The sequence below is a fragment of the Onychostruthus taczanowskii genome, unplaced genomic scaffold (genome assembly GCF_017590055.1).
Source record: "Onychostruthus taczanowskii isolate IOZ18803 unplaced genomic scaffold, ASM1759005v1 scaffold64, whole genome shotgun sequence".
NCBI lineage: Eukaryota > Metazoa > Chordata > Aves > Passeriformes > Passeridae > Onychostruthus > Onychostruthus taczanowskii.
In genome coordinates, this window is record NW_024504122.1 from 2,910,475 (window position 1) to 2,932,626 (window position 22,152).

Sequence of the window (22,152 nt, forward strand, 5' to 3'; positions counted from 1 at the left end):
CGAGCCAGATCTTATGAGCTCTTGGAGATCTGTACCACACCCAAGATAGCTCAGCTACCTTAGATGGCGTAAAATCAGCAGGATGGCTTCTGTGGTAATGCTGGAAACAGAAAAGTTTTAATAAAAGGCAAAATAACAAATCTCTTCACAGAGAAAAACCTGAGCCAGGGGCAAGAGACTCTGGCTCCTGGTAAAGCACCTCACAAAAGCGATTTCCTTTGTTCTCTTCTTTTTCTAGTAAATTGCTTAGGCTGGACTTTTTGGCTTCTGTCCAATTGGCTACCATTAAGTTTGAGGTGAAGTCCCCAAGGTCCTATGAGGTGTTCTTTTTACCTAATTGAGGAGTGAAACCACTGGGCTTTTTTCCTTTTTAAGGAGACAAAGGATAATTTTGTCACTCCATCAACAGGGGGCACATTCCTACAAGAACAAGGCTTCCAGCTACACATTCAACATCCCTTTACCTCCAGCGCTTCCATGGCAAGTTCTGGTGGGTTGTGGTAGTGAATCTTCTTCGGGTAGCGAGCAGCCTCCTCGTGCAGGTAGTGCCCTGCCTGTTTGTAGTGCAGCAGGTACACCACAGGAGGCTGCTTCTGCTTCTCAGCTATCTTGCCCAGCATGTAGTGGATGAGCCACTCCTCCTCGTCGCCGTCGCCCTCGCAGCGCGCCGCAGAGGTGAAGCACAGCTTGGCTGTCTCCAGCATGCTGTCCCTGCGCTCCTCCATCTGCACAGGGCACAACACAGCACAGCAGCTCACCTGGCAAGCCCCAAAAACACACTGCTGCCCGTGCAAAAGCACGTGAGCACGGCACAGCTTTTAAACACTTTCAACTTAAAAGATGTAGACACCTCAAATACATCCCAAGTGGTCAAACACACCCCAAGAGCCCACAAAATGTGGTTGTGGATAGGTTTTTGTTCATTCCAGTGACTGCTGGCACAAACAACCAGAACAAAACAGTAAGACAGAAGAAATATTTATATTTATATAAATCTGAAAAATAATAACTCAGTATTCATGTCTACAGAAATTCTACCACTTTTTCACAGCTGTAATTATCTTAACTCTTCAAAGAAAAAAATTATTTGCTTTGTTCTGCAACTGAAGTCTGCTAAAGCCACTATGGACCACTCTCATTTGTGAAGAAAAGTATTTCATCTTGATTGCAATGTATCTAATTTTGAGATGAACACTCTCCCCACCCCACCCCGTCAAAAAAAAAAATTAAAACCAGCAGCATAAATTAAAGCTAAATGCCAATAAATTCATGTAAAAAAAACTAGGTCAAAAGATGCATTAATGTAATTTTCTCTCTTTGAAAATGAAGTTTATAAATTTAAGCTGTGTGGCTATAACCAAGAACTAAAACATAACCTTTCCTTTCCTAAACATTCTGTAAGAAGAAGAGAATAATAAGGTTTTTTATGTATGAGAAACACATTCCTGAAGAGATATATCTGTGGAAGTGAAATGAAATTGTTTCAATTTATCTTTTACTATAATAGATCTTTTCTTACTAAATTATGCATTTTTAATATATTCACTTGAAAAAAATGAAGATTTAAGTAGTCCTAAATAAACATTCTCATTTAATCCTCAACTTCAGATGGCTGCTCTGTATTGCTCCTTTTATCTGATATTATGAAGTAATTCCAGCACTGTCCCTGGAATTCTTCAGCAAATCCCTCATTGCCAAGAGGCTGTAAAACCGTAAGACCAAACTTCTGACAGGGCAAAGACATAAAATGTAGTAACTTCATTTTCTGAGGAGTTAATTTCAGAGCTGTTGGATGCAATAACCCTCCAGAAGAAAACTCTATTGTTAACTGTAATTTCAAACATTCTCTTTAATAAACTATTTGTTCCCTTTTAATACAGGCTGACATCAGCTTTGTTCTCAGGCAAGGAAGTGCCTGTGGCAAGTGCAGTGTTAAAGCAGTGCTGGAGGCAGCTCAGACATGAGACTCACCACCTCCTGCAAATACTTCTCCCAGAAGCAAAGGTGCTCCCAGCACTGATCTCTGTAGTTCAAACACTGGAAGTCTGACACATTACACCAGAGGAGCAGCACTTCCTCCTTTTCACTGTGCTTTCAGCTGCAGACTAGGTAACATGTGGAAGTCAGAATAGCTAAATGAGAAATGGAGTTCACTGGTCCAAAAAGACCAAACATTTTCCCAAGCAACTCTTATCACTGTCAGGGTGTATTTAGAATTGTTCATTTTGGTTTAGCAATAAACTTCTTAATAATGTTTTTCACTTCCCTTAGCAGAAAGAGATAATGAATTCATAACAATGTTTTCAATAGAAATTCTACCAATCTTCTCACTTTGATCTTTTGTTTAGGTAAATGACCCAAAACCACAGAAAAAGGGGAGGATTCTTTAGATATAAGAAATGACATGTGGACACAGATATCAGAGTAATTTCTGATCTCTTCACTATTTCAATATGTATGCATTTCACCTTTTCCTGGAAACATCGCATGACATTTACAGAAAGGAAAGGTAAATATAATTCCCCTTTCCAGAAGGTTACAATAATTTTGTGTCACCTTCAACAGATAATGCAAAGATTAGGCTCAAACTGATGTCACACAGGAAAAAGGAAAAAACCATCAGATTTGGAATGAATATTGGAATTTCCAACATTACTAAGTAACCATACAGTCTCATATGTAGAATATAGCATGTAAATACTTAATTTAAAAATTTACTATATTAGACAACTGTCCCAGATTGCAAGGCAAGATGTATTCTATTTGCCATCTGTTAAGAGGTGTGGCACTTATCTTCTGTTAATTGGGCAGTTTTCCTTATCTCTTCCACAACCACTCCTCCCTCTGGGGAGACATCTGGTGATAACAGGCTATGGAATGTCCCTGCATGGCTGATAAGAACTACAGCACTCACTGGGAGATGTGAGCCCAGAGGGAGGAGCCAAGCATTCCTACCTGGATAGAATCTGAGATCCTGGGACAGCAAGACAGCTTCTCCACTGGATTTCCCAGAGGAACAGCTGCCTCTTCCATCTTCAAAGGAAGACTACACCACTCTACAAGATCCCTGCTCCAGCAGAACCACCCCTGACACCCCAGGAGGAATGCAGTCACATTTCCAATTGGATGCTACCAGCACCCTGACCAACAGGGTGTCAGGTCATGTTCTGACTCTGTCAGTGTTGTTTAGGTTTACTGCATTGTTTATTTTATCTTTTTATTTTTTTCCCTAATAAAGAACCGTTATTCCTGCTCCCGTATTTTTTGTCTGAGAGCCCCTTAATTTCAAATTTGTAATTAAGAGGGAGGGGGCTTACATTTCCCATTTCAGGGGAGGCTCCTGCCTTCCTCTGCAGATACCTGTCTTTCCAAACCAAGACAAAAACCTAATTTAAAATATTTAAAATGTTATACTCTCTCTGTTAGATCCCACCTGCTTCACAACTTCAGGGGGAAGCTCCATTTTCCACTGCTTGAGCTGTCGGGACGCAAAGGAATGCAGGGCATAGGAAATGGTGCCGTACTCGATCCACAGGGAGAGGTTGGAGCTGTCGATCTCCAGGGCCCGTTTGAAGCAGTTCAGGACAGGGGTGGAGTGCTTCCAGATGGGGCCATCACTCTTCAGCTCATTGGAGTTCAGCTTGTCCTGAATGCGGCTCGCTCGAGCCAGAGCCATCCCAGCCCAGGAGTCAAACCTGTACAGGCAGGAACACAACCCATTATTGGAAAAGATGGAAGTTTGACAAGAAAGTTTCACAGACATGTGTGCTTGGCAGAAAGATCTCTGAATGTAGAGCCTGAGAATGGAATAGAGATGAAGCAAGTTTTGATATAAAAGAACAATAGATGTCTAAATTGAGAATTGCTGAGCAGTCATTGTTGGACAACTAAGAAAGCAAAGGTTATATCAAGTTGGAAGGGGGTTTTATGACTACAGCAAAGGATATGTTGACCACAAACAAAAAAGATGTTTTTACCAAGCAGAAATAGGTCTTAGGAAAAACAGAAAGATACCATAGGCAAACCAATATGCCAATATGGCAAGTAGAAAAAAGGTCTAAGAATTTTCCACTGCAAGAAAACTGAAAAACAACTTTAAGCTTAAACTGTAACATACTAACTCATGTGATTGGATAGAAATTACCATAATATGGTAATGATAGTAGTTATGATAGGCTATAGGTAATAGTAATGGTATTGCATATGGTGCTGATTGGTTGTTATGTATTAAGATGCTCAGCAAAGAAAAATACATAATGCATTGTAACCATAACTAAAGGGGCTTCAGGCTTGCCTAGAGCTGTAGCTGGCAGCTGTAGGTGTGGCTGTCACCCACCACTGCTGTAACAACTTCTTTGCAAGGAACAGCATTTAGAAGAGCCACCTGGAGTCCCACATCTCTCATCTCAGGCTCTTACAACCCATGAACAAACTCCCCCCGAATATCACACTACAAATTGACAAGATTTGTCTTCTTGTATCTACAACTTTTTCCTCCTTTCATCACACAAAAGAGATTTCTGCACTTCCTTCTCTCCTCAGAGTGGAACACAAGCTGTAGAGCCTAAATCATACTGATTTTCTTAAAGTGGTTTCCTAACAAAGCACCGTCCCCAGTATCTGTCACACATGGAAAACAGATGAAAATTCCAGGTTTATTTGCCATGCAAAGCCAGTGTATCTACATTTCTAATGGCAGCACTCCCACTGTTTTTTTTCTCAGTAACCATGCAGCCCTGTCAAAATGTTGTTACCTTGCAGGCCAGCAGCCATGATGACACCGTGTACTGTTGGACTCAACTGTGAATAATCATAATTTCCCAGCATAAAAATCATAAAGCCAAAATCACATTCAAGTAGGAAAATCCCGATGGAACCAAAACTGTAATTTCTGCTGGAAGGACTGTTGAGGGTCCAGCCCAGTGTTTGCTGACAACACCGTCTGAAGGGTGGTTTCCATAGGCCACAACCTCACTTTAACACCAGGGTTCCTCTGCTCTGGGGTTTTTCAATTTTACCATGATTTTAGCACCACAGCAACCACCATGATATTCTCATATTTTTGCCTGCAATTTCTTCTGATTCCAACTGAAAACCCATTTCTAGGTCAAGTGACCTCAACAGTCAGATTCCTGAGGGGAATGGAACAGCAACTGTAGTTCAGACAAGTACCAGCTATTTTGACTGGGGCAAAAAACCTATGCTATCACATAAGGCATCTTCTGAGAAAAAAAAAAAAAAAAAAAGCCATACATTAAAGTAAAAATGCATTCCATTCATTTATTTTTGAAGTTAAGTTTTAGAACATCAAGACTGCCTAAAAATGGGTAGGGGGTGGTAATGGTAATTTCTTTACCTATCTTTAAACAAAAGTTTTTGCCATTTGCTAGTCACAAGTCCCAGACTAGAAGATGCAATAACATTAAACTACAGCTATTTCCTCTGAAGATTTCACATCTAAAATTGCTCTGTGCCTTCACCTTCCCTTTTGTCTCTGTTACGTGACTGGATTTAGAAACAATTTTCTTGTCTCAAATCTATCAAATTAGGGTTTTTGTCACTGACCCTGATCTATCAACTTCAAGGAGAACTAAAATGATAACACCTAATATGCAAACTCTATATTTAATCAGCAAATTTAAAGGTTATTTAATTTAATTTAGAAGACTGATATTCAGAACTTGCTTTATTTTTAAGATCAGAGAGCTTAATCTTGATGGTATTTCAGTGAGTTGTAAATGATCAAGAAACAAGGTGGTTTTGTTTAAGTATCACTTAAATACTTCACTTGTATTCTCTGTGTAGTTCTCTAGCAGCAAAATCAACACTTTTAGGAGGAGGTCAGTCTAAGCACTTAATGCACTAAAGGATGCCATTTGTGCTATAACTACCTATCAAATTATGACATTTTTCACTCCTATCATGCATGAACATGCCAAAGCAAAAAACAAAAGGTACAAACAGTTCATCCTTCACAGTTACTCTTTATTTCAATTTAGCTTCCCCCCCTCCTTTCATTTTTTGGTTTTAATTTCAGAGCAAGCAAATATTTAACCCTACATTTTGGGTTTTGTTTTCTCTGTTGGGTTGTTTTAGAGATGCACTTAATTATACAATGGACGTGGGATAATGGATTGCAGGTGGGAGTTTTGGCTGTTTGGGTTTTTTTTTTTCATTCCTGAAACCAGCTGTCTGCTTTTCAGTGCTGAAAGAAGCGAGAAGAATGAAGGACATGCAGCAGGATTCCAAAATACTGACCTGTTTGGACAAATACAAATGTCATGCATGTAAAATTTAATGGCCTTGGACTGCTCTTTGTTCTTGAAATGATAATCTGCCAGAAGGTAATACAGCTCAGTCACCACTGGTGGAGAATAGTCTGCACCCTCAGGGAGAGATGGTGCCTGAAAATCAAAAAGGCAAATGTTCATATTAAATGAGCATTTGCTTCTTCCTTGTAGAGGAAGTAGCCTTTTCATCACACAATATGAAGGTTTTGAATATGAAGACATTGAAAGCATTTCACAGATAGAGCACTTACAAACACTAATGAACATCTCATCCTGGCTATATTTTACTATTCAAAGACTAAAAGCTTTGGTGGGATCATCCTTATTTTATTTAAATGCAATTACCCAAGGAAACCCAACATCACGGAATAAATCATCCCACTAATAATCTCAAAGTCAACATAAAAACAGACAACACCGATTTTTACTCCCTTCAATTTAATTTTACAAAAAACAATTAATTATACCTTGCTGCTTGTTCCTTCAATATAGGCAGATACAGTCTCCAGGCTCAGCATAGGCTTGTCAGTTCGAGGAACAATTGTGGCAGTTTTCTTCAGAAGGTTGGCCAAATCAGCAGACACAGTACTGGTTTTGTAACTATCAAATTCTGGAAGAGTTTTAGGCTTAAAATACTCAAACATGAACAAAGCATCTTCCCATGTCAGATCAACCTGAAGAGGGAGGTAGATGAGAGGGGAAAAAATACTTCAAATTCTAAAATTCAAGTCCACTAAAGATGGTTTTCTACAGACTTTCTAGTTCATAGGAGTGCACACATTACTCTAGCAGGAACCAAACTGAACCTCCCAAGAACAGAGCTAAAGGTGCTATTAATTTATGCTGCTCACAAATACAATATACTGCCCACTGATTTAACAGACAAAGATATTGCTGTAACTTAGTGTACGCCACTAAAGTCAAAATAAAGTAAAAATAAATTCATTCTACTTGCTTAGAAGACTTGCTCAGAAAAGTTGTTTATATGCAAGGACCAATTGTAAACATTCTGAGTGACACTGAGATCATGGGTAAGATATGGAGACCAACTCTGCCCCTTCCATTTCAGAGCCAAGTAAGAAGAGTTAATGAAATGGGAATCAGACAAAATTCTGAGCCCCAAAAATCTTTTAACTCTCTGCAGAAAGTTACTTCAGAATGTACTCATTTTCTCTTCACTTTTCTTTCTTGAAAGCAGTAAAAATACCCAAAATCATCGACAGTTCTCTTCTGCTAGACTAAGTTTTTCTCCTTTTATTGCTCACTTTACCATTACAGTAAATTTTGCTCTGCATTGAAAAGCAGGGAAGTTGCAGAGGGCAATCTCCTTATACTCCCCTTTTTCTTATTTATCCCCTTTCTCTCATTATCTTCACTCTCTAAGATGTACATATATAAAACTTCCAAATGTTCAACAAACAGTAATGTAAGAGTATTTGTGTATTTTAAAAGGTTTGTTCAACAGAGCCAGACAGTAATTTTGCTTGCCTGAAAATGGTTTTGATTGATAATTCTACGATCACTTGCATTTAGTAAGTGCAAAATAGTCTGGGGTTTTTGAACAAAACCAGAGATGTTTCTCAAGGCAGGACATTGTATTGCTGCCCTGTATTTTTCTCTTTGTCCCTTAATATTACAACCCTCTTCCACAGGCAATCTGTAGTTGCCCTTCTCCCACATTCAACTGAATTTCACATTTCTTACAAACAGCTATCAGGTATTTACCATTAGAGATGTCAAAATAAGTGGTAACATAATGTACTTGCAAACTTTTAACTGTGACATTTTTCACTTTCATAAACTGCAAGCCTGGCCGCTAAAACTTTCTTCTCTCAAGCTGACTTTTCCTCTCTAAATTTTCCTCAACCTTGAACTTCTTCTCAGCTGAAAATAGGAAAGTGATAGTTTAATAAAATCAATGTCTCAATACTTTCAGAACGGCAGACTACTATGGATAAGACTAGCAATTTAACTATTTGACTTGTTATATTTATTATTTTTAAAAATACTAAAACTTTTATTTTATTCTCTACAATGTGTAAAAATACATAAAATTTACAAGGAAATAAAAGTAGTCTTTATCCAAAATATATCAAAGTGCATTAGAACAAGAGTGCATCTTTCATCAGCTCAGGATATTCCACTGACATTGCATAACACATAACTTACCTGCTGTACTGAATGTTCTTCTAGGTACCTTGCTTTGCTTTTTTTGCTAGGGAAACCATATAAACAATAAAAACATTGTTCCAAGGCTGTTTCCAGCTCTTCTTTGTATGGATGGGTATCTTCAGAAGTGGAAGCTGCAAGTTCTTTCTGTAGTACCTGGACCTACAAGTCAAGCATCAAGGACAAGGTCACCTGCAGATCACAGCAAGCTGCCCAGCTGGCTGAAGGCAGAAGATGAAAACAACTTTAGGGGATTTTAAGGGATTTTTATATGAATTTTTCCCCAATAACAACCAAATATTACTTGTATTTCTGTAAACTGGCCTCACACAAGTCATTCCAATGGCACTGCAGCAGCATTGAAGTGCTTTTATTTTTCTTCCTGCATTAATTCATAAACATTTATCTTTAATCAATGAGGTTAAATATCCGCTTCATGTTTCAGACTTAAAAGCATTCAAACTTCCCCCCTATACACCAAGCTGCTTTTGTGAATACAACTGTGAACTACAGTTCATCAATGCTGTGAATAAGGAAAAGGTACAGAAGAATTTCTGCCCTAACTCACAACCAGCAATTTCCTCTGCATGAAAAAAGCAGGATGGAGCGGACTTGGCAGCAAAAGAAGAGAGAGAGTTAATGAAAATCTGGCTAAAAGGACTTGATAGATTTGAACAGTATGAACAGTATTACACAGATGGCTACACACCAAGGAAAGTGGCTGGATTGGTCCCAAATTACTAAACACTGTAGCAAGTTGCTATCTTTACCTTCAACAGTACAAGAGAAAGCACCCATCAGTAGAATATTTTGGAAGATGCTGATACTTTGAGACATCTTTATAAAAACTGCAGTTGAATGCCAAAAGAAGAAAGGTAACTCTTTGAAAATTCTCACTAAGCTTCCACAAAAAACAAACCCAAGAGAAACACATTCCAAAAAGACATTTCAAGGTCAATAAAAATATATATACCAAGAGTAACCTGTGTAGGGGCATTCTGCATATTTATTTTGTAACCAAATCAAGACCCCACATCCACTGTAGTTTAAGATTCAAATTCAATGTGTTCCACTGTAGAATTTCAATAAAAAAAGAAATGTTTATTTGTGACCATTTATCATTTTTCAAAGCCTAGGATTGCAAACTCAATTATTTATGCATGATCCTACACAAAGCTTCTCATCATGATGAGCTTTCCTGTCAATACAAACACTGCATGACAAGGCAAAAGTCTGACTTTCTACACGTAAGATGCTCATTTGAAAGAGCTGGAATTAAGTAGAAGATGCTGATTCTCTTCTGATTAAAATATCTCTGCTAAGATCAAGGTACTGTTTATTATGAGCCAAACCCCTGAAAAAGAAAAGCTAAGACAATTCTTAGAAAGCATTTCAATGACATCTGGAGTCACAGCAGACTCATTCATACTGAGTCCCAGCAGACACCTTATTGCCAGCACTTTCCCTGCATGAATTTGTGATCAACATTTGAAATTTACAGAAAGGGTAGCTAAATAAGCTGAAGAAAAACAGTGAGCATCAGAGGATACTGTAACAAAAGCCTTATATTCCTACTGCTACAAACAAAGGCACATCTAACAGCAGTAACAGAATTCTCACTTTAACAGCATTCAAAATAGTCTCCTGTGTTATTACTCAACTTTCAAGTTCTTGGCAGAAATCCAGAATCGTTCCTAATAATTCAGACTACTGCTAAAGGCCTTAATTAATATTAACACCTTCTCTTGCACAGCACATTCATCCACAAGCAATGAAAGGTCCTCGAGCAGAGAGTTCGCCTAGAGAAGGTGACCATTTAACACTAATCTATGAAACACACTGTTCACATTTCTGAAGCTGCCTTCTATTCAAATAATTCATCCCATTTTACCTTTGTCTTTCCCCATCCTTCCAACACCCTCTAGTCTCTGAAAACCAAATTCTTGTGTTTAATAATACTATAATATATTTTAGTTTAAGAAGCTGGCAATTCTGTCAGTGAAAATGGAACATTTTGTTTAAAGTACCCGATGACATTTGCAAAGATCTCACTGCAAATGCACTGCCAGCTCTCAGTCATCTGCACTTTGCCCAGGTTCCCAGCCCATACTCTGTGGCTCCCCAGGCTGTGAGTACAGGCACATTTTTCAGGCACAATTCAGACTCATCACTTCAGGGCATGACATCTGTGGGCAAGCTCGAGCCTGGCAACAGCCCATCTATTTTCATGAAGCACAGGGCCTGAGCTAATAAACCCTCTGGAGTCCCTGCAGGGGCAGCTCAGGTGTATCTGCATTATGCTCCTAACACCAGGGAGGCTGAGGAGAGCAGGACATAATCTGATAGTTCTAGCCTGAATCAGCCTCAGTTCAAACACTGCTCATTCACTCCAGCCCTGCCAGGGTGAGCTGACTCCTGCAGAACCCCTCAGGCTCTCTGTGCTATCCTTCCCAGCTGTCTAAATTACTGTCCTGGACATGCCACTGCTCAAATGCAGAGGTAGATGGGGTCTGGCACTGAGCTGTGGCTAATAAGCTCCAGGGAGTGCTGAGAAGAGAAATTAGGAGATTCCTGAGTAGCTCTATGCAGAACTAATCATGATTTTCTCTTGGCTGAAGGTAATAAACCTCAGTGAAGTCAAGCTGAATCTGCAAAGTGCCACTGAAATGTCCCTGAAGAGCACAGCCCAGTGGATGCCATGGCATCACATTATCTGGGATTTGCCAGCAGCCAGGCTGTCCCAGGCTGTCAATGCTCTGCTCAGGGAAACACTTGGCTTTCTGAGCTAAGAGAAAATGAGCAAACACATAGAAATATTCTACTTAACCAAGGGAAATTTCTTTTCTGGTGTAACAATGAGACCTCAAGGAATAATCTTAAAAAGGTCAACCACGACTGGCTAAGTCCTTTCATCTAATAATGCTACAGTATTAGTGCCCAGACACTCATTCCTGGAGCACGAGATGAGATGTAACATACCCATCTGAACAACAGAGCAAAGAACAGCCTTAAGACACAGGAAAATGGAGGGCCAAAGTAATTCTTCATTCTCATCTTTGTTCAACAGATGAATTCTGGATGTATATTTTAAATAACATTTGGTTAATAACATGAAAACAATGGAATTGCTATTTTTTCAGACTGTGGTATAAAATCAAGGTAGGTATAATCAAACAAGACAAATGTATCAATCACAGAACAATTAAATGCATCATAGCTTCGGAGCAAATCTGAGTAACACCACAGGATGTGGGAGCAATCAGGAGCATTCCAGTTGTGTAACTGTGGATAGATGATGGGCTGCAAATCTTTACTCTTATGATTTGGAAGAAACAAACAACCAAGATGTTCAAAACTGAATTTTCTTGGCTGAAAGTTTAAATACGTTCTTTTTACATGATAAACAGTATTTATGTACACTGAAAATGTGCAAACCCTACCTAACACTTGACAAATCCAGTTCTGTGAAGTGAGCAACGTATTTAGAATCACTGAGACAAGATGAATATGGAATCCCACTGTGTTATTTTAGCAGCAATTTTAAAACGTAACACGACAGGCTTTTTTAGCTTCTGAATGATGTACAGTACTATCCAACTGCTTGGTTATTCCTACTTCCCTTTTAAATCCCATGAACAAAATAAAATACTAGTGCAAGAAGCAAAACAAAGGAGACAAAAGAGAATTCTTCTCAGTGAGGCAAGTCCAGAGAACAATGGGGAGTATGACAGAAGCAGACCAATAGAAAAGGGTCTGGAATAACCAAGCCTTTACTATTTAGATTAAACTGACTGAAACTTTCATATGTTTGTTTGGGAGAAGATGGAAAGTGGATTTAAAAGTACATATTTAACATGAAGATAAGGCAAGAAACGATCTAACTTTGAACTTTGTTTCCTGCTTTGGGAGGTGGCTTGGCCAGATGACTTTTAGAGATCAATCAGAATCACTCTCAGTTATTCCACAATGCCAATACTCACATAGAACTTGAGCAGAGCACCATCTGAATTGCAACACCAGGATCTTCTTCCCAAATACTCATGAGCTGTGTTCAACAGCATAAGTGAAGAAGGCAACATAGGGGTATCAGGACTCACTGGAAGAGAGAAATTTTAAATATTAAAGTGGCACAGAACTGAGTTAAATCTGAGTCAATTCTTCAACTGGCAAACAGCTTCCTCTCTGGTGGGAAGTGATGCTTGCACAGCCCTCTCCTCCCTTCAGCCACCAAGGTAAGACAACAAACAAGTATTTTATTACTTATATTCCTGAGCTAGATGGTAAAGAGCTCAATAGGTAAAAGTGAAGAAATAATCCACCTTCTTCTCCCTGGTTCTGCTGCTGCTGGCAGCAAAGGGATCGAAAGGCATCTTCCTCATGCTGGATGATCCTGTGCAGGATAATCCATGGAAGCACTGAGGACACATAGGGCTCTTTTGGTTCTTCCTGGACAGCCATGCTGCAGTCTATGATCTAATAAAGAAACAGACATCATACAGACAAAGCGATGTGAACACAGGTCGGGTGTGAATCGTTCCAAACAACCCAAAGCTGGCAACACATTTTACCCCAAGGAAACAATCTAAAGTTGAGCCTCAGTTTCTCACAAGTGGCTGTAAAAACGCTAGAGGTAAATCAATCAGTAGGGGAAGGGTAGTAGATTATTTGCCCTAATCTGACATTCCTCTTGCACCCCCATTTTCCACCTGGATGTGTCTCTGTTAATATGCTATATGAGCAATTCATAGTAAGCAAATACACAGCATCAATTCTTAGCATTACTAGGCCTCATTATTGTACAAGAAATTTCCCTACAACCCAGATGAAGAGGAACTTTAAAAATTCCTGAATTCTAGAACAGGTGTTACAACAACTGTTAAACACCAGCTAGATCATTAAAGATGCTATATAAATGATATGCCTGAACACTCTGCTCTCCAGAATTCCATTACATTCCATAAAACACACAACTTTACAGAATGAGAGTATGATTTTGTAAGTAGTGAAGGGTCCTTGGCTTTTACAGAAGTAAATGGAGATTTGAGAATTGCAAGCATTGAATTTTGACATTAGCTAGACCTACTTCTTAACAGAACTGCCATTTGTAAGTCTGCCATTTGTTATCTGGACTGAAAATGCTCGTTCAGTTTTGAGGTTTGAAAGTACCTTCTGTAAAAGACTAAAATCAGCTGTATTCATAATTCTAGTAGCAGTTCACATTTCACTTTTCCCCTGCCCTGTTCAGATCACCCTCTCTGTTTTTACTAGAAAAACACTTATTTGGCCAGCACTTGCAAGCAATTCTACCATGCCTGTAAGGCTGGTGGGACCTTGTCCTCCAGCCTGAAGCACATACAGGCAAGATCAGAGCCAAAACTTACAAGCTGCACCCAGGTAGCTCAATCAATCTTCACATTAGCACCATTTCAAATAGCCTAAAACTCCAGTGTTGGGCTATCTTACCACCACATTTTGATTGTTTTAGGCAGCTTGGTGTCTAAAGGTACCTGCTGGTACTGGATCTACACAGGTGTGTGCAGGTCTATCACACTGCAGACTGTGACAATGCTCACACAATATGGTAATACCCATCTTCCCAAAAAATGTAACAGCAATGTAACCAAAGCCATCACACAGCAACTGCAGCATGCCTTGAATTCTGTAGCACACAGCACACCTCCCCTGGTGCCAGGCCATGGGTTACCTGGATCAGGTTGTTGGTCAGGCGGACCAGGCTCGGTGTGACAGAGGAGTCCTTCAGGATGCTGGTAACTGATGATAATGAAGTATCTATTCCTGTGAGCAGCTGTGTTACCGTAGCAACCCACTCCTCTTTAGCAGAGGCTGCTGTCATATTAATCATCTGCTGAATTGCTTCATTCAAGGCAACATCTGAGCATTCAAAGCATTGCTTGTAGTCTTTCAGTTTGAGCAGGGAGTCCTAGAGAATGTAAATATGAAAAAGATCTATCATAACAATGAAGAGTTTATTTTAAACATGAATGCACAGCAGGGCAAAGCAAAACACTATACTCAGTTAATGTGATTACTTCAATGAAATGAAGCAACACCTTTAAATGCAACATTAAAAGGACAACAGGAGGTGCATGGATCCTGGATGACAAATACACAAGTAGAATCTAAATACAAAAAAATCATCACATCTTTCTGCTTTAATAAGAGATGCAAGGAAAGAAAATAGGAAAGGGATGGCTGTAGGTCTGTAATTCTAATAATCTACAGCTGAATAAAGCCCTTACAAGAAACAGGGTCTGGCTCTTTATGATCTCGTGCTACCATTTTATTACTTCATAAATAAAAAAGTAGCAACTCTAAGGCCAGTATAATAGCAACTTCTCCTGCTTCTTTCTACTCTGAAGAGGTTGGGTCACCAGACAGCATGCAAAATGTAGGACTTGGTTAAGTCCAGTTAAAAAACCATCAGTTTCTTTTTGTGCAAACTTTTTTTCCCCCAAATAACCTAACATACTCAGCTGAGCTCAGTAATACACTTACTATACACTTATTTTTACAGTGTCAAATGGACTAACTCTACAGCAATTATACTGCATGTATCAACAGTTTCTCATTCATGCACGAGAGACACTTGACAGCATAAAAATCATTCATATGCTAGATAACCAATTTCAGAATGGTTCTAAGTAAGTGACCATATAGTCAACAGCAGCACGAATTCATCCATAAAATAACTCAGGAAATTATTCAAGTTTCTGTTCATTCCATGGAGGCCTCAACATCTTGTATCTTTAGCCACACTCTCAGTCAGCAAAAGCTGGCACATTGCTGATGATGTCAATAAAGCTGTGATCTTCAGAGCATTTACAGATTTGGTTCCACGTTTTGCTTTGTAAATAAGACTCACAACTGTTAACACCCACTCCAAAAAATCTTCCACCCTGTTTTCAGGAATAAGTCTTAATTCCTTACTGAAACAGATTCTGTAAGAAACAAAGCAAACCTGGAGGAGAAGCAGCTGAGCTGGTCTCTCTGGTATGGATGTGACAAACTCCAGGTGTTTGGCTCTGCCATAGCCATTGAAGCACAAGGTTGGCCTGAGCAGATGCACCACTGCATTATAATCCCCTGCCTCATACAGTCGCTGGATCTCTTCCAAAGACTGGCATCTCTCCAGAGATTTTAGGTTCTTTTCAATCTGCAAACATCACAGATGATATAATCTTAACTTTTGTTTTCACATATATTTGACTACTGACACTCCTCCCAGCTCTTAATGTTTAAGAAAAGAAAAACACTGACTCAATAATCTACTGCTACTTTAATGCATGCAGCTGCTTTAATGTTTTTATTTTGCATAAAAGCAATCTAAAGATGCAAAGGACCAAGAGATACAAAAACTGCAGTTTTTGAAAAAGAGAGGTTAGTCTTGACATAATCTTCAAACTAGAAAATCTTCACTCTGAATTACAGTAAACTTCCATCACAAAAGAACTAATTCCTAGGTGACATTTGAAACTGGGAGAGATGGAGTGTGAGAGATGGACCAGGGAACACAGACCTGCAAATGAGCTCTTACCTCTTCTAAAGAGACTACAGAATCAACGTGCAGATTAGGCAAGCGTATCACGATGCCACCCTCACTGCCAGCTTTGGCCTGTGTGCTGCTGGAGCTCTGCAGCATCTCAGTGCAGATATCATAGTTTTCAAGTGCCTGTTCCATGTCTCCCTACAGAAACAGTACAGAGGAAAACAATCAATCAAAAAATCCTATGATTCTCACTAGAGAAAGGGTCTCCAAAACTTGTAGAAAATGTTTACATTTAGTGCAGGCATTGCCAGTGTGATTACTGCACGTCCTCAAAAATTACAAATTCAACGGAATAGCTCAAATTAAAGCAAAAATATTTTAAAATAGCTTACCAATTATTTCAATAACAGATAAAACAAATCAGAAAAATAGAATTCAGCCTGCATAAATTTGTAAGATTGGCCTGAAGTGCTAAAATCCCTTTCCTTTAAAAAGGCAGAAGAGTAAACCAGCAGAAATAACTCCTCCATTTGTGCAAATTAAAACACTGAGTAAAGAAACATTCATGTATTCTGCAAAGTGAGTGAATTCTGCTTGCTCTGTGCAAAGTAGTTACTGAAACTGAGATGTCAGGAAGGAATGCACAGGCAAAATACAACTCTGCATATCACAAGGAAAAAATGCCAGTAGTTGTATAGGAGCTCTCATTTTTCCTAAATAACTTTATTGGAAAGGAATTCTTAGATGCAGGGAAAAAAGGGCAAGGAACAAGTTAGTTCACACTTATGAAACTGACTCACATAACTAGTTGACAATTAATTTAAACATAATTATTGCATTAAGAAAACTTCTTTGATGTCGTGGGGAAGCAACACTTAGAAGGGAAGAAAAAAACTGGGATCAAATAACATTTCTTTCAAATTACTCCCTTAGTGATAGGTTTAAAACCCTCTGCTTCAAAATTTGCATATTAAATTAAAAATCTTCAAAAGCAGAACCATGCCACCTTGAAAAGGCAAAGGGAACAGTAATAATACAGAGTCTGCTTCAGTTCAAATCTGAATTTTGGACTTCCTGAGACTTTGATAGTCCACGAATCCAGGCCCCCAAAAATCTTATGTTCTGCAGCTCCACAACACTATTCCAAGTAACTTTAGTACAAATATTCTTTTTTTTTTTTAAGCTGAGTACAAGCTTGTTTAAACAAAGACACATATTAAACATATCTGAATATTTGCTGAGCATGAGCCCTCCCACTTCATTTCCACCTCAACCCTCAGGGGAAGTTAATTATATTTAGAAGCAAAATGAAATCACTATGCTTTAAGCTGATTTTATCCACACGCTTAAAAGAGCTGAGATTCCCAAATCAGCTGCATCTGAACAATTCTGACTTGAATTTGGGAGAAGCTGTGTTTGTAAAAGCAAAAGTGAACCCAACCTGCAGTGCCAGAAAGCGAGCCTTCAGCCAATAGACCCGAGTGACAAACTCCATCCAGCCCTCCTCAAACAAATCTCGCTGCGAGGACGCGAACGACAGCTGCAGCAGGTCTCCCAGAAAATGAGTTCCTGGGAAGTCAGGACCAAACTTGCCATTCACAGAGGCAGCAGGACAATTTCGTGGAGAAACTGCAAGTCAATAAATTACATTTTATCATAAAGTTATTAGCATCCCATGTGAAAGAGTCCCACATACCAGAACTTCAAAGGTACTGATCTACCTGAAGGCAAACAAGTGATAGAGCAATAAAACAGAGATCTGAAAGATATTAAGGAAAACCAGCTCAAAAATCCAGTGAATTCCTAGAAACATTTCTTCATACACCCCCAGTTTAGAGTCTGGAGAAAATGACATGAAGTTCTCACCTGTAGAACTCTTCCCTTTTGTCAGTAGCCACTGATCTAATTGCAGCTCCATGCAAGAAAGGCTCATTAACATCATATCCTTCAGAAAAAGTAAGGAGATATCAAAAGAGTATTCACAGAAAGAAATACATTAAAAGAAGGATAAATTTAAATAAAAAATCACTAAATTTGCAATTTACTTCAAAGAAAGCCTTCATCTTGTCCTCTTGGGATTTCTATTCCCAAGCTATAACTACTTCTTCTGCCTGAAAGGTGTATAATACCAATGCCAAATCAACAGGTACAAACCCCAACAATACTTAGAACAATTAAAAAAGAAAAATCTCTGTTCGTGGAAGAAGGTCAGAACAGCACTGCCTGATGTTAGAAAAAACTGTCATCCTTACTTTTTAATTTGGCTGAAATAAAACTACATTAAATTGCCAAATCATGCCAAAAGCACGATTCCAGAATATAGCAGTAGCACTGACATTTGAAAAATAAGACAAAATTTAAGAAAAGTAAGCAGTTATGCAGTAATAATGAGAACCAAGGGAATACATTTATAAATATATTTACATTTGTTTAAAAAAGGGCATGTATATGTGAAATATATACATAAATAAGTCACAGGATGTATAAAAATTTAACATCTGCTACATAGAGGCACTTCTGTTTGTTTTGCAAATGACATCAATGGAACACAGCAATTTCCATAATTAATATTTCATTTGCAAAGAAGTAAAAACATTGATCTGAAAGAATATTTCCAACTGAAGTCATACCAAAGGCAAATAACTTTCCAAATGAATACAGACTGCTAACATTAAAAAGATAACACAGGCTGGCTCAGTGGCCAAGAAGTATCAGAACTGGTTTTATAATTCAAGAAATATCATCTTCTATCATTAAGCTGGTTTAACAGTAATGTAAAGGACTTATTATTTTTTCTATTTGCTTTCAGGAAATTACAGATTTATAAAGGTAATAAAATGGTGACGCTGAGGAGGTGGTTTTGGTTTGTTTTTGTTGTTGTTTGGTTTTTTTTGCTGTAAATTTCAGGTTATCTTAAAACTACAGAGTATTTACTCTATTTAAAGCAGCAATGCTGACCCTCAATCAGCCAGTGAGAACAGAGGAGCCTCTGTACTGGCCTGATGACAAACCAAAACTGTGTCATTTCAGAAGAAAAGGGAGGGGGGGGGAAAGAAAGAGCAACAACAGAATAAAGGGGTGAAATATATCTGTGTCTATTACATCTCTATGGGTGTGTGTGTGCATAAACACATATTCTATACAGGTCAGAGCTGCATGAGCATCACCCAGGTCTGTTCAGCTCAGGAACAGCTCCAGGAGCTGCAGTGCTCCCAAGTTTAGGACAGTTACCACAGCTGGGACTAGCAGAGGTGAGCCAAACCTGTGTCTGCTGCATTTCAGCCGGGTACATTGGGCACACTGACACCAGGACAACAGCAAATGTGGAATAAGGAAAGGTGCTGCATTACCCTGATGTGTTGGTTACTTGAGTCCCTCAGCAGTGGGTTGGGAAGGCTACTGCTGTGCTTTCTCCAGCTGTTATAGATACTGAGGACCACCTCACACAAGCCTGGAGGCCACTTCACCAGGAACTTCTGGCTGATGACTTTCAGATATCTCATCATCAGCTCCAAGATCCCACCATTGTTCAGGTTATCCAGCAGGAATTCATGAACATCCTGTTTTTCTAGAAAGCAGATAAACACAAAGGCCTACATGTGTAAGGTTGAGGTTGAGATCATAAATTGAAACAATTACATTTTAACAGTGTTTTGTGCACTGGTATCACAGCAGTTCTGCACTGCACATGTGCAGAATTCAGTTACTGTATTCCAATCTGTTTAAATGGAAATTCCACACAACAGAGCTCCTGCACACAGTGACTGAGCAATTCCCCAAGACTTAAAAAATTAGTACCACCTGAGATACTTCTATAGCATAAAATTATACTTTTAAAAAAAGCATATACTTCCATATTTTCTAGGGATGACAGGAAAATATAGAAAATAAAGCATACAATGTGGCAAAAACAACAATGAATGAAAAGGGTTTATAATGCAGTCCCTACCAGACTCCATAAATGTTGTAGAATCAAATGACATTCTATGTGGTCCAACATGCTGAAAATTCTCCTCTTTGATCTCTGACTGCACCTCATAGTTATTGAAAGGGTCCTCCTCCTCCTCAGGGTCTAATTTCCTTAATCTGTGTGACAGGGGGGCAAGAATCACAATATCAACAAATCCTCATTCTTTCTTTCATTAGTAGATGACATCTAAATATGAAACACTGCAAATTTTAACAGTGAGAATATATTACTGAAACAAATTCAGAGATTTGCATCCAGTTCCTTTTGTCCAAATTGAGATTACTTTATATTATCCATTTTGATATGTACATTGTCCACTAATTCACTTTAACTGTAGTAAAAGCTGTTTTATTTTTTAATTTCTATTCAGCAATTTTTACTAAAAGCAATTTTATTACATTTATCAGAAGATAATGCACCACATCTGCCTCAAAAAAAATCCATGGGACTGGTAGTTTTAAGGCTGGGGGGCATCAACAAAATCCCAAACAGCTTCCTCTCTGTGATCATCTCATAATGGAAGTTGTACAGTACCTGGAAGGAAGGAACTTCACCAAGAGCTCTTGAAAGTCAACCTTCTCCTCTTTCTTACACTTGGTGTTCCGAACTCTAGCAGATCTCCTCTTGGCTGTTTCACCACTATCTTCTGTAATTCTTCTTCGCTTCACTCCTTTCTTAGATTTATCACCTGCAGATATGTCACCTAAAAACATAACGAAAAAGACACCAAACCTGACACACAGGTTAAACTGACAAATAAAAAGTAACTTTTTTATTTTTAAAAACATAATTACACAGCAACACTTGAGATTCATTCTTGAGGTTTCCTTCTGAAGACAATGCCAAAAAAATCTTGTACAGATTTCAAATAAATATAGCTGACAGCTTGGTCTTCTCAGCTTCTTAAAGTGACACATGAGCAGAAAAATAACACAGTCATCCTTTCGTAAAACAGCTCATTCATTCTAAGGAGCTCAAGGCCCCTCTCAGCATTAAAAGTTTGGTATGCATCTCTGCTGGAATGGAGTCATAATTTTTCTCATCTTAAAACTGAAAAACTCAATTGTGGGGTAACAGCACAAAACTAGAGAAGGTCAGATACTCCTTCACTTTCTCTATCAGATGTTACAAGTATGCTGAAAAGGTTCTGACTCCACCAAGATGCAGTTGAAAGACAGCATGTCCCAAAGAATTCTGAAGTGTTTTTTATACCCAGGTAAGTAGAAAAGGTATCTTGAATCTTAGAATGAAGTACCTTGCTCACCTACAGTAGCTCCTGGTTCCAATGAACACTGACTGTGACTTGGGAAGCTGGGTGTGGTTGGAGTGTAAGGTAATACAGGATCTGGCACTGTCACCACTGGATTAGTGCTCACAGGAGTTGGCTGAATAACACTGACAGGAGTAGAGGTGGGAGAAAGCATCAAATGTTGAACGGGGTCTCTGTACTCTGAGAGATCAATTCTCTTTCCCAGACTGGGTCGAGGAGGATCACATGTTGTGAGGTGCTGATACATGGCAAGCAAGGCTTCTCCTAAACACTTCCACCTGCAAGTGGAAACACAAGAGCATCACAATGTCTTCAGTTCTTGTCACATTATTTTCTATATTATGTTTACAAACCTAACAGCATTCAACATTGTTTTCTCTAACAGCTTAGAGATAGCAAAAGCAGCTTCTCAGTGGGACAGCAATACACACCTGGGTGTCAAAAACCTGTCCCATCACTCAAAAAATGTCTCTAAAAAACACAAGGCCCATGCAGTAGTTGCTGAGGAAATTACTCTATACCAAAAGCTAAAAAAAGTAGCGTCAAAGAAAATTTTCAGATTCTGCATTCAATCAGCAACACTAAAAGAACTCATCCCTATTCACAAGCAAAAACAACTTCTCTGCAATATGAACTACATGCAGAGTCCATTAATATTCCAGAAAAATATGTGCAATACAAAAATCAAACTCCAATCCTTTATGCCTTAATAAAGACATATATAACAACTTACCACATAACAACTTACTACAAATAAATAAAGAAATGCAAATTTTTTTCTGAGTTTTCATTATTCCAACAGTAAAAACTATTTTAAAAAGCTAATCTTGCCTTGAAAGTCACATACAAACTAGTAATATATGAAAAATCCAGTAGTACATTGGAATAGCTGCCAAATCATTTTCAGATACCATATTTGTTTTTTACATCACTGGGTTAAAATCAA

At 38.6% G+C, this 22,152-nt stretch overlaps 1 protein-coding gene across 3 annotated transcripts in view; it reads right to left on the bottom strand.

Annotated features, from left to right (window-relative positions):
* Positions 1-22,152, bottom strand: part of CABIN1 (calcineurin binding protein 1) — a 109,787-nt gene that overhangs the window by 81,635 nt on the left and 6,000 nt on the right. For 2 of the 3 annotated variants that reach the window (XM_041420354.1, XM_041420352.1), the window contains exons 10-25: positions 21,192-21,484; positions 20,471-20,639; positions 19,916-20,052; positions 19,317-19,534; positions 17,833-17,911; positions 17,408-17,595; positions 16,015-16,164; positions 15,439-15,633; positions 14,164-14,400; positions 12,779-12,932; positions 12,440-12,555; positions 8,460-8,621; positions 6,758-6,964; positions 6,259-6,404; positions 3,434-3,695; positions 465-725 (exon numbers count right to left, since the gene is read on the bottom strand). In XM_041420354.1, the coding sequence (XP_041276288.1) occupies positions 465-725; positions 3,434-3,695; positions 6,259-6,404; positions 6,758-6,964; positions 8,460-8,621; positions 12,440-12,555; positions 12,779-12,932; positions 14,164-14,400; positions 15,439-15,633; positions 16,015-16,164; positions 17,408-17,595; positions 17,833-17,911; positions 19,317-19,534; positions 19,916-20,052; positions 20,471-20,639; positions 21,192-21,484 (2,974 nt within the window). The remainder of the gene's footprint in view (positions 1-464; positions 726-3,433; positions 3,696-6,258; positions 6,405-6,757; positions 6,965-8,459; positions 8,622-12,439; positions 12,556-12,778; positions 12,933-14,163; positions 14,401-15,438; positions 15,634-16,014; positions 16,165-17,407; positions 17,596-17,832; positions 17,912-19,316; positions 19,535-19,915; positions 20,053-20,470; positions 20,640-21,191; positions 21,485-22,152) is intronic. The other variant, XM_041420353.1, reaches the window with a different exon arrangement.